The sequence below is a fragment of the Centrocercus urophasianus genome, unplaced genomic scaffold (genome assembly GCF_019232065.1).
Source record: "Centrocercus urophasianus isolate 14NV4802_14NV808 unplaced genomic scaffold, USGS_Curo_1.0 seq_12, whole genome shotgun sequence".
NCBI classification, from domain to species: domain Eukaryota; kingdom Metazoa; phylum Chordata; class Aves; order Galliformes; family Phasianidae; genus Centrocercus; species Centrocercus urophasianus.
Window position 1 is genome coordinate 1759345 of NW_024884364.1, and position 15269 is coordinate 1774613.

A 15269-nucleotide genomic window follows, 5' to 3' on the forward strand; every position below is an offset into this window, starting at 1 on the left:
ATATCTTCTCTCAAATCATTAATCAAGTTACTAATGAGCATTAATTTCAGAACAGCCTCCTACCAGAAATACTTTAGTATTCTGGGGACTCTCATTCCTCTCATTTCTTGAAATTTATCAGCAGACCATGTTTGTAATGTATGCCCCTTTGTTGTTTTAATGATGTCACTTTCATTTATTTTTAATCAGAGAATAGGCCTGGGTGGCAAAGTTAGACCTGCCATGCTGGTGTAACTTCAGATTCCTGCAGCACCTTTGTTAACCCAACCCACGACTGCATCAGAAAACATGAAAGTAGTCAGGGATAACTTAGAGAAAGCAAGCATGAGAACTGGTATATCTGTCTTTATTTTTAACCTGATGGACCTTCCAAGCTCTTGATTTGATATCAGTCTAACTGGTTTAAGGCTATGCACATATCTTCCTGCAGGGCTGCATTCTTCTTTCCTAAACTTCATGCCATTGATGATTGCCTTTCAGTAGCACCCAGGGTAAACTACTCCATAACTGTTCCAGGTACTGAGGCTAGACTAACATGTTTCCCAGGTCTTCTCTTCTGCTCTTTTTGTAGATTGATGTAACACTGATTAGCTTCCAGTCAGCAGGGACCTCTTCCCACTCCCGCAGCTCCCAGTAAATTGTTGGGAGGGGTCCAGCTATAACATCCACTAACTTCTTCATTCTGGGGGGGAATCTCTACAAGCCCAGCAACAAGAAGACATTCCAGGGCTTTGGTATGCCCGGATACAAAAGGTGGACTACTTTTAAATAGGAAGTCATTTTCACTTTAAGCCAGTTAATAGGAAGTGATCAAGTTCAGCGTGATTTAAAAGCAGAAGTTGTAGGGGTTTAACCAGCAGTGGGCTTTCTGACTGCACATGTTCTTGCTTTCAGGCATTTCAGTTGGCAGCGCACCTTCTGTGCACAGACTTCACCTGCTTACTTTAAACAACTTCAAGTTCCTCATAGTTTTTCTGAAGATGGGAACAGGAATAAATGGTTGCGCACACGCTTCTCCTCAGTGCACGCTATTTGTTTGAATTAACAACCTGTATCAGTAATCAGTAAGCAACTTTTCATCAAACCAGGGTCTGATGAAAACCACAACTAGTGTTTGCTGAACAAAAGGCAGCAAAAACAGTGAATGTATTCCCACTGCTCTGCCCTTTCCCTCTTCCTTCACGTTTTTTTTTTTTCACAGTCCCTCAAGACACTTATTGAAACACCGCTGTGCCCAGATCATTGGCAGCCTGGAGCAATTGAGAAAACTTCAGCAGAACCCAGGGTAGCTGAAGAACCAGCTCCCAGGTCTAGAGGGTAAAAGGAATTTACCCTCTTCACTTCTTCAGGAGGCAACCTGCTGCTGCCTAAAGTCAGATGTTAACATATTGAGGGATTATTCCCTTCTGTTCTGTCTGCACAAGACCCTCACCTACAGTACAAATTTCAGCTCTCAGGCCCAAAGCACAAACCGTGGAGCTGTTAGAGCAGAGATCCAGAGAAAAGCCACAAAAAGGCCCAGAGGCCTGGAGCACCTTTTCTGTGGAGATCGGTGGAGAGAATCAGGATTTTTCAGTCTGGAGAAGGTTCTTAAGGGAGTTCTTAAGAAGCTTATGAGGAAGAGGGGAGGAGACTATTACATAGTGACATGACAAGTGGTAGAGGTCTTAATAGAATTAAATTAGATATTAAATGTTTCACAATAAGGGTGATGATGCACCAGAACACACTGTCCAGAGAGCCTGTGGATGTCCCATCCCTGGAGCTGTTCAAGGCCATGTTCAAGGTTTGGGTAGCCTGGTCAAGTGAGAAGCGTCTCTGCCCATGGCAGAGAGGTTGGAAGTGGATGGTTTTTAAAGGTTCCTTCCAAATCAAACCATTGGGTTGGAAGGAGCCTGCAGATTGGCAGAGGGGAGCTCCTCCTGCCCTGGTTTTAACTGAGGCAATTTTCTTTACAGTGGCTGGTACAATGCTGTGATTTGGATTTAGGAGAAAAACAATGCTGACAACACACCAATGGCTTATTTGTTGCTGAGCAGTGCTGAACAAAGCCAAGGGCATTTCAGCTTCCCACACTACCCTGCCAGCAAGGGGCTGGGGGTGCACAAGGAGCCGAGAGCAGAGAGAAAGGACAGTTGACCTAAACTGGCCAAAGGGATACTCCACACCACGTGGCTTCATGTTGAGCATTAAAACTGGGAGGAAGTTGGCCAGGGACTGACTGGCTGGGCATCAGCCAGTGAGTGGTGAGCAATGCATTGCTGAACTCTTGTTTTGTTAATATATTTATATATATTTATATATATATAAATGTTTTATATATATATATATAAATGTATATATAATTTCACTTCATTTTCTGCCTTAGTAAATTGTTTTTATCTCAACCCATAAATTTTACTATTTTTTCCTGTTTTTTCACCCCCATCTCATTGGGAGTAGCAAACAGCTGAGTGGTGTGGAGCTGCCTGCCAGGTTAAACCACAACACCTCCCCCTATACTTCCCGTACGTATTTTTTGATTCAGAATCTCTACAACGTCTCAGGGTCCTGTCCTCTGCTTCCTACCTTTAACACAAGGTCCTCTAACTGAACCTTTTCCTCATTTCCCTAGAATACCAGAGAAGGCAGAGGCTTGGAAATGACTTTACAGCCATTAACAAGGTTCAAGAAGCCAGGTAACTCTCTTCTGCCACTCTTTACCACCAAGTGCAAAAGCACATGATTGAAGATCCGTTAGCAGGACGGCACCTAGTAAGGTACAGAGGCTGAATCCAGGTATGGAGGCACAACTACTCAAGTGTTGTTTCAGCTTGTGAAGAGTCACTGTTGCAAATGGTCATAGCACCCCAGTTGTCACGTTTCTCTTCAATCTGTTCTGTGTCAAGATTAGGGGAATTCTCACGTGTTTAAGGACCAAGTCATTCCCTCCACCACTGTGTCCGTCTCCCTGTTCTCTACTTCAGACATCAGCTTAAAGAACAGCCAGAACTTTGTGGCTGTTCACAGTCTCAATGCTAAAAGCAACTTACTGAGCCCAGGTGGTTCTTTCCTGGATCATAATATGAGGTATCGTATCTTGCATTAGCTTGAGACTACTGCTGAGATGAGGGCTCTATTGTTTCAGCTCCTTCTCTCAAGGTCTGGCAACCACAAGAGGACTGATCTTCCACTAAGCCTCCTTCAGTGCATAGCTATTTCTTTGACCTTGCCCACTTCAGGGCCTGCCTAGACTATGCAATCTCCAGCAACTCCAGCCACTTCCAGCAAGCAGCCAGCTTACGCCCTTCCAACACTTACTTCACTGTCTCAACCAACTTTCCTCTCATCACTTCCATGGATGCTGGAGGCTTGTCTGACTGCACCCCAGCTGTGGAGGCCTTGTAAATGGCCACCGGGAGAACAAAACTCCTGCTGCGTTTGCTATGGGACAGAGAAGGCCATGGAAGTGGGGAAAGAGCCTGCCATAAGCCGAGGCTCTGCCCCGTGCATCCTTGTAGAATTTATGTATACTCTACACAAAGCTTTAAAGCACCAGATTCCACATTTGATTTTCAGGACAAAACAACCAGTACTCAGTGAGATCCCTGTTCCTGTTAGCTCCCAGATGGACAACGTGGAAATACACGGTAGAATCCTGGCACACTACTTTCAAGTGTAAATCACTGATTTCCTTCGTTCCGTTCCAAGTGAATTTATGAAATGGTTTACATATCAGTGCATGCCAGAGCAGGAAACTGGCCCAAAAACACAGGAGACCTTTCTTAGTCGTGTATTCCTAATGCCTTTCCAGCTTCATCTAATACCAGAGTTAAGAAGAGATCATTAATAACGATGTCATACGCTGTCAGCCCCAGTTGCAAAGAAATAAAATAATGGGAATATTCCCAGTCATGCAGGAGCCCCTTGTTCAAGGCCGCACAAACAGCCAGGCAGCAATAAAGACCAACCAATCCCCATCAAACATGCAGTAAAACCACAGCCATGAAAAAGCATATTTTTGCAAACAGTGGAAACCTTTTACAGTTTCCACGTTGTCACTGAGCATTATCTCACTTCCTAACTACATGAGAAGCCTTTACAGAAAAGTTACAATTAGACACCAAGTTTCTCTTCAGTAATTTCCCAGTGATACAAAAGAAGTTACTTAATTCCACAGCAGGCACGATTAGATTAGCAGAAGATAAAAACTGATGGAACAATTCTTTACAGTTTGTTTCTTTATTCAGTAAACATCTAGTTACAAGTTTCACAAATTAAAAAAGTGGAGGAGCCAACTGAAGAAATGTAGAGGAGGGGAGGGCACAAGCTATCCAGCTTTTGTTCTGCTCCTCACCTCTCTAACGCACATCCTTCAGCTACTCTGTAGCTGTACCAAGAATTCAAGAGGGGAATAGAAGCCTTTGTCCCTGTGAGGGGACTAACACAGGGGGGTCTAGCAGGATTCCCTCGTCTTTCTTTCACAGGGGACTAAACACAAACTTCATAACCAGCCCAACCCACCACAGAAAGAGTGGAAAGGACAGAAGCAGCAAGGTGGCAGCTCCTCGTGCCCACCACTACTGGCAGAAAGAACAGAACCAAAGGAGGACAGAAAGGGAATGGTCGATTAATGTGTTCCTTGCACATTAGTGAGATGCTCCATGAACCACTGCAGCACCCAAATGGGGCAGGAAAAAAAAAAAGGCAATGCAGAAGATTAGTTGCTTTATTTCAATTCTTAAGTGGCAGGGAGGTTAATACTAAATTTGAGAAGGGTCCAAGTGGTGCTTTGAAGGGGCTTTAGAATTTCACTGTCTGTACCTGGAAGGAAGGGAAACAAAGAGAGAACATAAAAAGAGCAAAATGTGATTAGAAAGCAGCTAAGACAGATAAGATTTAACATTTATAATAATAAAAAGAAACCCCAAATTTCAAGTTCAGGACCATATCCAAGTGAACCCTCAAAGCACAGGCCAGAAAGCAGCACTTGTTTTAATTTCAAACTGGACTGGCAGTAAAAAGTCTCTAAGTTCTACATAATGATAATGTAAACACTCTATAGATTGTGATCCTGCATCACCTCATACCATTTCAACCACCACCTAAGGCTGACATCACATATTTTTCTTGGTGACAAGGCCAACCTTGCTGAACCTTTCCATTCAGTATTTTCTCAAGAATTTCATCTTCCTCTGCTCTTTACATTAAGCGAGAAAACATTCTTCCAACCAAAATAATGCAAGACTGGGGTAATGAAAAGAAAATCCATATGGTTAAGAGGCAACCAGGCAATGGAGAATGAAAAAAGAGTCGTGTTAGGACTTACAAGAACGTGTAGGTAGACTTGGGGGTGACCATGTTGCACCCCCAACAAGGTCTGCTCTGCATTCACCAGTCATATCGGCGGGACTGTCTGGAGGGAGAATCCTCCGGGCCCTGGATCGCAAGACGAGTCCCTTCAGCCCGGCGGCTGCCGCTGCCGTCGTGACGCCGGTATTCCAGTCCTCGCTGCGGCCGGAAGCGGGATGTCTCTCGCCTCCACTCATCATCAAAAGCGGCTGCATCACCTGTGTCAGCAAGAACAAGCTCAGCCAGGGAAAAGGTGGGAAGCGGCAGCTGGGTTTGCTGAGATGGAAGACGGGACAGTACTCACTTTCATCCATATTGATGTAGTCCTGCCTCTCTTCCTGGTCACCTGTACGATGGTTCCGGGATCGCTGCATGATGTGCGCTCTGTCCCTGATGTGGTGCCCAATAGACATTTGTTCCAAGCCACTGTCTGAGTCCCTTACGGTCCGCCTAGTCTCACGAATCTGAGGGTAGATTTGACAATCAACATTTTAATTCATTCCCCCAGCCCGATAAGACACTCTGGTTCTTGCCTACAGCACTTCAGTCATGCTGCGCTTGCCACCAGTCCCAGTCGAACGGAACATAATAATAAGGAAAAAAGACTTCCTCTCCAGCTGGCACTTCCCATCTCCTCTCAGGGGCGCTCAGCATGGTTCAGTGACTCACGACACATTCCTCAATCCACAACTGACTGCAAAGCAGAAATGCTGTGGGTGGCCAACACTGAGCCGCCAATGAAATTCTATCCTTCCCCAACAAAACCAGCAGCCTCCTGCTGGGATGACACACTGTGGCCTCCTCCTTACCCCGCCAGGTGCCGAACGCATCTCTGAGGTCTCCTGATACACTTTGGGCCCATCACCCAGGTTGGAATAGGAGATGACAGTTGAAGAGGTAAATGTCTGGCAGTTTGCACCACTTGTCATATGTTCCTGCAAAAGAAGACGGGCAATGGCATAACGAAGAAAAGAGTGGGAAGAAAAGATAACAGCCATTTCTCTCTCCATACAACAAAGCAGGAGAGAATTACAAAAGTATCTGTGCTGCATTCACCCTGAAGGGAGGGTGCAATGAAGATGGAACCAGGCTCTGCTCAGTGGTGCCTTGTGCCAGGACCAGAGGCAAAGAGCACAGACTAGAATACAGGACGTTCTCTCTAAACAACAGGAAGCACTCATTTATTGTGCACCAGCACAGCACAGTTTATGGAGCACCAGCACAGGCTGCCCAAAGGAGTTGTGGAGTCTCCTCCTTGGAGACCTTCAAAAACCACGTGGATGTGGGACTGGGCACCCTGCTTTAGGTGTCCCTGCTTGAGCAGGGTTTGTACCCAATGACATTCAGAGATCCCTTCCAATCTCAACCATTCTGTGATTCTGCAAGTACAAGCCCCATTGGTCCATCTTTCTGGAGAACAACTCCTGCTTCTTGCAGAGGTCTACTCTCATGCTTCCATTCCATTCCATCTCTCCTCCCTGAATTCAGCAGGCATGCCCCAGGAACAACACCTCTGTCACTCCATCCTGCTCAGCAGGATGTTACAGCTTCTCCACTCTAACAGCTTGATCACAGCCAGCACTAAAGAGGCACACAATAGGACAGCAGACAACAGAGAGGATGGCAGAAGCACCATCAGTACTTCCCTCTTTCGTGCAGATTACTTTATTGAAGGTTCTTACCATGTTCCCAATCATGTCGTTCATCATGCCAAACATGTCTATAAAGCCACCTGCCTACAAAAACAGACAGCACAGGAATAGTCAATTTGGATGGGTATGGGAGAAAAGAATTACAAGAACCTGTCTGCAAAAGCCATGAAACTGCTGCTGAGAGGGAAAAAAAACACTTTTTTTTTTTCTTTCTATCTATTGATAGAAAAAAAAAACAACAAATTTACAGTTGCTGTTCTTTGCAATCTCTTCAGACTGCATTGCCTAAATGTTCCAGCTCTCCAGATCTCTGGCTCTGACATTCTTTTAGTTTAGCTCTGATACCCAATGCACTAAGATTTGTAAATTCAGGCATTCAGGAATGTTAAGACATGAAATCCCAGGATACACACTAATAGTAGACTTAACCGTAAGACAGTCACCATCATCACTGTCAACTCTTGATTTAAACCACAAAGGAGTTTTCACGGTTTGTTTTCTAACATAGGAACTTTTCTTCTTTTCCCTATAGAGAAAGGAGACGTGACTGTCTTTAATCTGGCAAACCTAAGGGCTGCAGGTAGTATACTCAGCCAGCAGGTCTCACAGATTAATTGTGCAATATGTAAACAAAATTAGTGTCAGTTTAAATGCGCTGATTCCTTTTTCCCTTCTTCAAGTGGCTTCTTGTTCTCATTTACAGCAGACCAGCACTCACACGCAATCTTATTATCCTTTGAAGTCTAACTGTTTGTATTATTAATCCTTTTCTGAGCTAGAACAATTCCAGGATGCTAGGCCTCTTTCATTAAGTCGATACTGAAGAGTGAGGCAGCTAAAGCTGCTAGATCTGGAATAACTTATTTCCAATGTTTTACTACAGCAGATGACTGAGATCAACAAGCTTCAGGAACGACATTCTCACATACATCCAGCTACTCTCATTCCAATTCTGTTCTCTTGAATTACTCTCTTGGCTTCTCATTCTGCAACCATTTTCAAAGGAAGTTCAATTACTGCCTCTGCCTAATGACGGCCGAGTCTTTTCCTTGTGTCATCACAGTTTCACAATGATCTCCAAACAGATCCACAGCCTCTTCTTAGACACAAGGTTAAGAGACTCTCCATTCTTCCTGGATATTAACTATCCCAACTCCTATGAAATACCATCCTGTCACAGCTTTATGGATCTTCTCTGTTTGAGGTGCCCATACAAAAGGACTCCTCTAAAACAGCTCCACAGACAAAAAGTACAAGGGAAAGAAGTGGAAAGTCTAAAATCATACAGCAACTCAGGAATAGCGGTCCACGGGAAACCAGTTATCTTCAGTTTCAATTCAGTTCACCATTTATTATAAATCTAATAATAAATAGAGCTCATACTTGTCTCTTCAAACCGTCTCACTCTCACTACCTGTTAAGATATACGGACTTACATTTCTGCTACTGGTTGCCCACAGCTCTAACAAATCTCAAGGTGAAGCTACTATTAGTGAAGCACAAACTTGGCACTGAAAAACAGAGGACTTACCATGCCCAGCATCCCAAAGGGTGAAACAGCTCCTGCCTGTCAACACAGCAGAAAAACAGAATAAACAATGACCTTGTGGCAGCCAAACAACTAGATACTCCTCAGAGCACCCTCATCCTTCTTGGAAACAGGACTTGGAACACTCAGAGCCAATAAACGCATGAAAAAAGCAACCCACTGACTCATGAGGGTTCAAACAGTATCACCACTAACAAACCATACAGAAGGGATATTCCCCCAATTTCCTTCAGTTATAGTGATTTATGGCTTTGAGACAGCATATACACTTTCCCTTCCTTCCATTCAACCTAGAACACAGCTGCCAAGAAACACATACATGTAGAGTGAACAAACAGCAAGAACATCACTGTTTCTGAAACCAGCTCTACCTCCACCATCTCTAAGAAGGTAAGGGAAACGCTCGATCCAATAACGGTGGAGGAAAGAAGCTTAACAAGACAGTTTAAAAAAAATCTTAGCCTGTAGTCAGCCCTCTCTTACCTGCATCCTGCGGCCAGCCTGACGAGCCCCTGGTGTGGTCCCATCAGTGATACCAAGCAGTGGGCCAAATCCAAAACTTCCAGAAAGCATGCGGTTCATGTGCTGCCGGTGGATAGCAAAAGGGTCCCTTTTGGAAAGATTGAGAGAACAATGGTGAGAAAAGGATGATAGAACACAAAGTCCTGCATAATACACCCATTCTGACTCTGAGTTTCTCTTACGCAACTGTACTTTCTAAGCTGAAAATCCAGAACCCCAAGAACTCAGTATCACATATGCTAATCCTTGGGGCTGGATCCCATTTCTTCTTTTGTGACTGAAAGTATTATGCCACAGAAGCTCTCTTAAGCACTAACTGATGTCTATTCGGCAGCAGCTCCATGTCCTGTTCCCACTAATATACTTTTGGGCCAAACATGGCTAAGGATATTCCAAAACCTCATTGCTCTAAGAGGTAAAAGACCTGCAGTCCAAGTACTACCATCATGTCATACTCATTTCCTCTTGAACCATCAAAACATTAACAGCCACAACACACAAACTGTTCTAGAAGAATAGTTCTGCATTTCGCAGGGAAGCACGCAAAGACCACTGCCCTGGCTGCAAAGAAAGGGCTGCATTTAACAGGACGAGAGTGTACACAGTCTTAACTGTTGTTCTCTCACCTCCTTAGGTGCACGTGCACAAACACAGTAACCAAAATCTCCAGAATACACCACATGGTCTGACACTGTTTGATATTCCTCTGCCCCTAATCATCTCAATTTGCTGTTTTCCTGGGATGTTACGCACACAACCACAAAAGGCTGACATCACAGAAAGCTTTTAAAGGTCTAAGTCTCAGTGTAAGAATGAAAGAGAGCAATAATTAGGGTCCCTACATGTTTCTCCTTTCCTTCTTGTGCAGCCTCCATTTTGAGGACATACTTGTACACTAGAAAAGGAGGGAAAAAGTAGAACGGGGACAGTCAGAGAAAACAGCCGCCACACTAAGGAGTCTGAGAAATATCACAGCATTTCTCTGCATATCTGGTAGTTCTGCATTCATCCTTCCAAAGCACAAACAACCTGAACAGCACGTAATTTCCTGAGATCACAAAAGCATCTAGCACAAACCAATACTTTCCTGTTTCTACTGGGAATACTTTGCATAATAAAAGCAAGACTCATAGCTGCCACATCAGTGAGAACATACACTCATCCTGTGACTGAGACATCAAGGTCTCCTCTCCTGCTAATTTGTTTACAGTTGATAACATTCTTATAATCAATTTTATAAGCAAGAGCACAGCTTTGTTTTCCTTCATAAATTAATTCGAACAAATTTATAGCAGTGCCAGGCTCAACACAAACCTCCCACTGTATAACACCAATCCTTAACTACTTTGGCAAGAACTGCCACCTCTGATCAGCTGCAACCAATCTCTGGGCAGGGGACAGAAAAAAAATAATCAGTAAGAAGAAACCCAAAGAAGCATTATTGGGAGCTGCATCAGATTTTCAGACTTGTATTTTAAAACTACTAGAATTCTCCTCGTTTAGTCCCTTGCAACTTGACAGCTCCTTTAGAATCATAGAATGGCCTGGGTTGAAAAGGCCCACAATGATCATGTAATTTCAACCCCCCTGCTATGTTCAGGGCTGCCAACAACTAGACCAGGCTGCCCAGAGCCACATCCAGCCTGGCCTTGAATGCCTCCAGGGATGGGGCACAACCTCCTTTCTCCAGCTTCATTAATGAATTCTTCAGCAGAGCCGCCACAAACAACAGGCACAGAAGATATCATCAAAACCCTACTCCGTATACAGAAATCCTTAAGCACAGATAAAGGTCGGGTACTCCAGCACTGTCAGACAGCCAGGTGCGCTCGGCCTACTTTATTTAATTACACTGTCCTCAGGCACGGCGGTGGCTCCCCGCACGCCGCCCGGCCCGCTCCAGGAACGCTCGCGCTCCCGCGGAAGCCCCGCGCCGCCGCACGCAGCCCCGCACTCAGAGCCCCGCTCGGCAGGCGCCGCCACAGCGCCCCGGCCCGCCCTCCCCCTCGAGCCTCCCCAGCCGACTCACATAGCGAACATGGGGTCCTCCGGCTCCCCGTCCCTCATCAGCCGGAACATGCTGTTGCCCTCCACGGGGGCGAGTTCTGCGGAGGGAGAAAGAAGCGCTGAGCAAGCCGCGAGCGCATCGCACCGCATCGCACCCCGCCCGGCCGCAAAGGCGGCCGCCCCCAGACCCGGACCTCACCGCCCCGTCACCGCCACCCCCGGGCTCGCCCCCACCTGCCGTGCCCCTTCCCCTGCCCGCAGGCGCGCCGGGCGGTGCCGAGGGGACGACAGCAGGAGGAAGAGGAGAACGAAGAAGACGCGGGCCGCTCACGCCCGGACTCCCATGGCGGCCCGCACCCTGCTCGTCCCTTCCGCTCCAGCCGGTTCGCTTCGCGCATGCGCGCACAGGCCCGCGGCTCCGTGCGCTAGCGGAGGAGGCGGGGAGCTGGGCCGGGCAGGAAGCGGCGCCCAGGCCCCGCTCCTCGGGGCAGAGCGGCAGGGGGCCGGCAGAGCGCCTCCTAGCGATAGGAACATCTCGCCCCTCCTCTGGTGCTTCTTGCTCTGGTGCTTGAGGCGCCCTGCCGTCGGTCGGAGCCCACCTGTGGGCACGGAAACTCACCCGGAGCTTCTGCAAACACTGCCTCGGCCTCCCTGCCTCCGGTTTTGTGATCTGGAATCACCCCTCAGTGTATTCCGGGCTGGAAAGCATTTCCTGTTCGGCGTGTTCTCCTACCACACGGGGCGGGCCCCATGCTGGATTGGGTGTGTGCGGCTAGCCGGCAAGGATCCGGGGGCAGGGAGAGAGAGTGCTGCTTGGACAAGAAGGAAAGCATTTTTATTTATGGGACTGGGAGCAAGTCTGGGACAAAATGACCTGATCCCAGCAATCATCCCGCCCCCAGAGATGGCAGGGCTCCTTCATTTGTTTCCAAACACAGCGTCAGTCGTTGCTGCCTCCCAGAGCGGAGGCAGGGGAAGCAGAGGTGCAGGAGCACGTGCTGTAACCTATGTCACCTATGTTACCAGCAGTGTTACCACTTAGGTAACTGTCTCGCTGGTGGCCAAAGCTATGTGACACCTTGGAAAGTGGAAACGCAGCCTTTTTCTGGAACGTAGACAAGTTCCCCGTTGTCAGAAATGCAGAATCTCACTTTTGCACACCATTTGTACGTGAGGCTTCTGTACTCCACTTTACATCCAATGTGCACCAAGTGGCTGGCCATTTGCTGACACTGAGTACCTAAGCATGGCAGTGTGGATGCACAGCAAGGCTCACGTTTTTGTTCTGCCACATTCTCTGTTTAAGCTGTTTCAGTTTTCTGTCATGAATCAAAACCATTACTCACATTGCCTCATTTCCTTTCCTTTTTTAAGCTGTCCAGACAGGAGAATGGGGAAAAAGGAGGTGGTGAGTAAAGGGCGAAATGGAATCAAGGACTGATGCCACTGCCCTGAACTCCATCTTCTGCTGCCTCCTGCTGACTTGCTGCCAAGCAGAATTCCTCCCCCCTAACATCCCCATCACTGTTAGCTGTGCAGTCAGCCAAAGGGGCGACCACAGTGCACGCATTTTAAAAGCAAACTGAATATCACGTGGTGTGGGTAAATAAATGGTACGCTGAATATCAGACCTTTTACCTGCTTCTTTCCAGGGACCAATCATTGTGGCCAAGAGGACAGAAACAGCTTCTTCCAAGAAGGCAGAAACACATCCAAATATTCCAGGGAATGTCCATGTGACAAAGAAATTCTCATTATCAGAAGCCAGAACTACCCACAGCCACTTCTGCTTCGGTTCCTTTCATCTGTGCCTCTTACGTAATCCTCAGCCAGCAACTAATTCTGACCTCACATGAAGGACACCCTAAGAGGACAGCTCTCATTTGATCCTCAGGAGTGACAATATCTGGAATGCTAGAGCCAGCTTGCAGTGACTGGGGTATGCGTTGCTTAGCAGTGATTACTTTCAGAATATTTTGCTCAAGAATGAGTCTGTCACACTATGAGTGAGAAGCACAACCTCCATCTGCGCTATATTAGTGAAGACAAGTTCACAAAAATCGTGATTCAAAGCCTTCCTCCCTTTCTGATCCTCTCACAGGCTGGCTCTCATCCCTAATCACTCTTACTCCCCTTGCTTCCTCTCATTATGCTATCTGCACTGCTCCCCAGCCCACAACAGTGCTCATTTGCATTGCTTCTTGCAAAGACATATTTCCAAATGCAAAGTTTGGCCAGTGGTTGAATTTCTAGAAATTTCCTCTTGACTTCTGATTATGGAACCATGGAGGACAAACAAAATCAATAATCTGTATAACTTTTAATGGACACAGGATAGAAAAATGAACAATGTGGATTAAATGCATAAACGTGCACCCATCCCCCCACCCCCCCCTCCAGATTTGGCTGGTTTCACCTTAAAAGAAAGGATAGATCCTCTATGCCTGAATTTCTGAACATCTAAGAAAAGCTGAGGCAAACACAAGGCCTTCTGCTCTTCTGCTGTTCAGCAAGTAGCTTGGAAGAGTTTTGGAACCACTTTTGAGTTAGTTGTCAGAATAACATTCTTAGAATACTCTCATACCCAAATATGATGTTTTGGTTTTGCTCAGAGTTACTTTTGCCTTCACCATAAACTAGTAACTCCTCCCCCTGGCTACAATGGTACTATGACAAGACTAGGAAGGTATTAAAACAAAATTAATAAATGCATGTGCTAGAAACATAAAAATACATACCATACAAATACACAGCCACATGCTCACTATGAAGATGCGTACTGGCAGACTTAACATTTAACACCAGTAGAAATATACCATACTTTCACAAAAGAAAATGCACAAAAAGATAGAAAACACCATCACTGCACACAAAAGTGTAAGTACTGCAGATGTACACACCCACGAAAACACAAAGTACAAACAGCATGCTACACAAAAATGGTAACTTACAGAGAAAATTACATACCCAGGCTGCAGACATGCATATTGCCGATGTTCCCAGTGACATATCACACAACTTCTGTACCTCCATCATCCTGTCTAAAGGCTGAAGACTCCAAAAAAGATGGAATATATTCTGCTGAGTTTGCAAAGCAACTTCAAGCAAAGACTGCTGAACATACTGAAAAGTGACTTACATCTTCACATTGCATGATGAGTATAGTTGCATATACTACAAAAGGGATGACTTCAGATGGGGGAGAGAAGAGCAGAGAAAAGCTGTAAATTGATCCAGCAGACAAAATGCAGAGAAGTACCAATGTGATGGAGGAACAGAAGGCCTGAGAAACACAGGTGTCAGTGAAAGGATGCCCACAGGGCACACTAGAAGCCAATGAAATCCCACTATCAGGATCAGAGGAGCAGATGGGATACAGAAGCAGGCATGTCCCAGGGCATGAAGAGGAGTTTCACATAGGATATGAGGGAAAAAAACAACTACAGGCATGCAGGGAAAAATGGGACGTGAAGAACGAAGGGGACATGAGCTGAATTTTGTACATACAAGAAAGGAAAACAGAGACAACGTGGGAGCAGTGGCCATGGGAACAGCACTGACAAAGAACACAGATACGTAGCAGAAGTTCTGAATCAACAGATCTGAGTAAAAACTGCAAAGAGAATATGGTGGGGAGGAAGAATAGGAAGAAGCAAGACTGCACACTGACTACTGGAGGATACACAGGGGGAAGGAAGAGGTCACAGACCTAACCAAATGGTTCTTTCACAGGTGGCTGGAAACATACTTCCCTCACATAAAGTGCTGTCTGTGTATTTGCATCTGAGGGCACGTTGCCTGTGTCAGTGTAACTGTTTGGGCACAGTATCATCACCAAATACAATCTTCATTTTTTCTTCTCTGGGATGTTGTGTTGAGGTCTGCTTGTGCATTAGCATGGATGTGTCTCTGGTACAGGATGTGTGATGGTGCAGGAGTTGAGGATGTAAAGATAAGGACAAAAATCCTGGATTGGTGCAAAGAACAGCAGAGCTGTGAGTCATGCATCTCTGACAAGGAGAAGCAGAATATGACAACATCCAGCCATCAACTTCATTTTTTTTTTCCTCCTATTTTTGAATGCAGCTCCAGAAATGAAGATTTACCGTTTCTTGCAGAAAAGAGGGATGAAAGTGGAACCAAATGCCAGGACTCAAATTCTGACAGCATGTAGACCTGAAAAGATGGCTAGAGGGGCTTATGAAGCA

At 45.9% G+C, this 15269-nt stretch overlaps 1 protein-coding gene across 3 annotated transcripts; it reads right to left on the minus strand.

The window, feature by feature from the left end:
• Window positions 1–4694: 4694 nt before the first annotated feature.
• MLF2 (myeloid leukemia factor 2) lies at window positions 4695–11783 on the minus strand. Of its 3 annotated transcripts, XR_006167393.1 has the most exons (9): window positions 11296–11412; window positions 11084–11159; window positions 9016–9142; window positions 8515–8550; window positions 7014–7067; window positions 6141–6266; window positions 5636–5795; window positions 5309–5549; window positions 4695–4803 (listed from the first exon to the last, which is right to left on the minus strand). XR_006167393.1 is itself a non-coding variant. In XM_042810718.1 (8 exons), the coding sequence occupies exons 2-8, from the start codon at window positions 11131–11133 to the stop codon at window positions 5371–5373; spliced, it is 732 nt and encodes a 243-aa protein (XP_042666652.1). In that variant the 5' UTR covers window positions 11134–11159; window positions 11681–11783; the 3' UTR covers window positions 4695–5370. The 3 variants fall into 3 exon arrangements, 2 of the variants coding, with proteins under 2 accessions (XP_042666652.1, XP_042666651.1); XM_042810718.1 differs by lacking the exon at window positions 11296–11412 and adding an exon at window positions 11681–11783 and having other exon boundaries at window positions 4695–5549; XM_042810717.1 differs by having other exon boundaries at window positions 4695–5549.
• Window positions 11784–15269: the final 3486 nt, after the last annotated feature.

Coding starts and splice junctions, on each gene's coding strand:
- MLF2 (XM_042810718.1), bottom strand. CDS start 11,133: ATGTTCCGGCTGATGAGGGACGGGGAGCCGGAGGACCCCATGTTCGCT. Junction 9,143..11,083: donor GAGGACCCCATGTTCGCTAT/GTGAGTCGGCTG, acceptor TCTTTCCAAAAG/GGACCCTTTTGCTATCCACC. Junction 5,550..5,635: donor CTACATCAATATGGATGAAA/GTGAGTACTGTC, acceptor TTGCTGACACAG/GTGATGCAGCCGCTTTTGAT.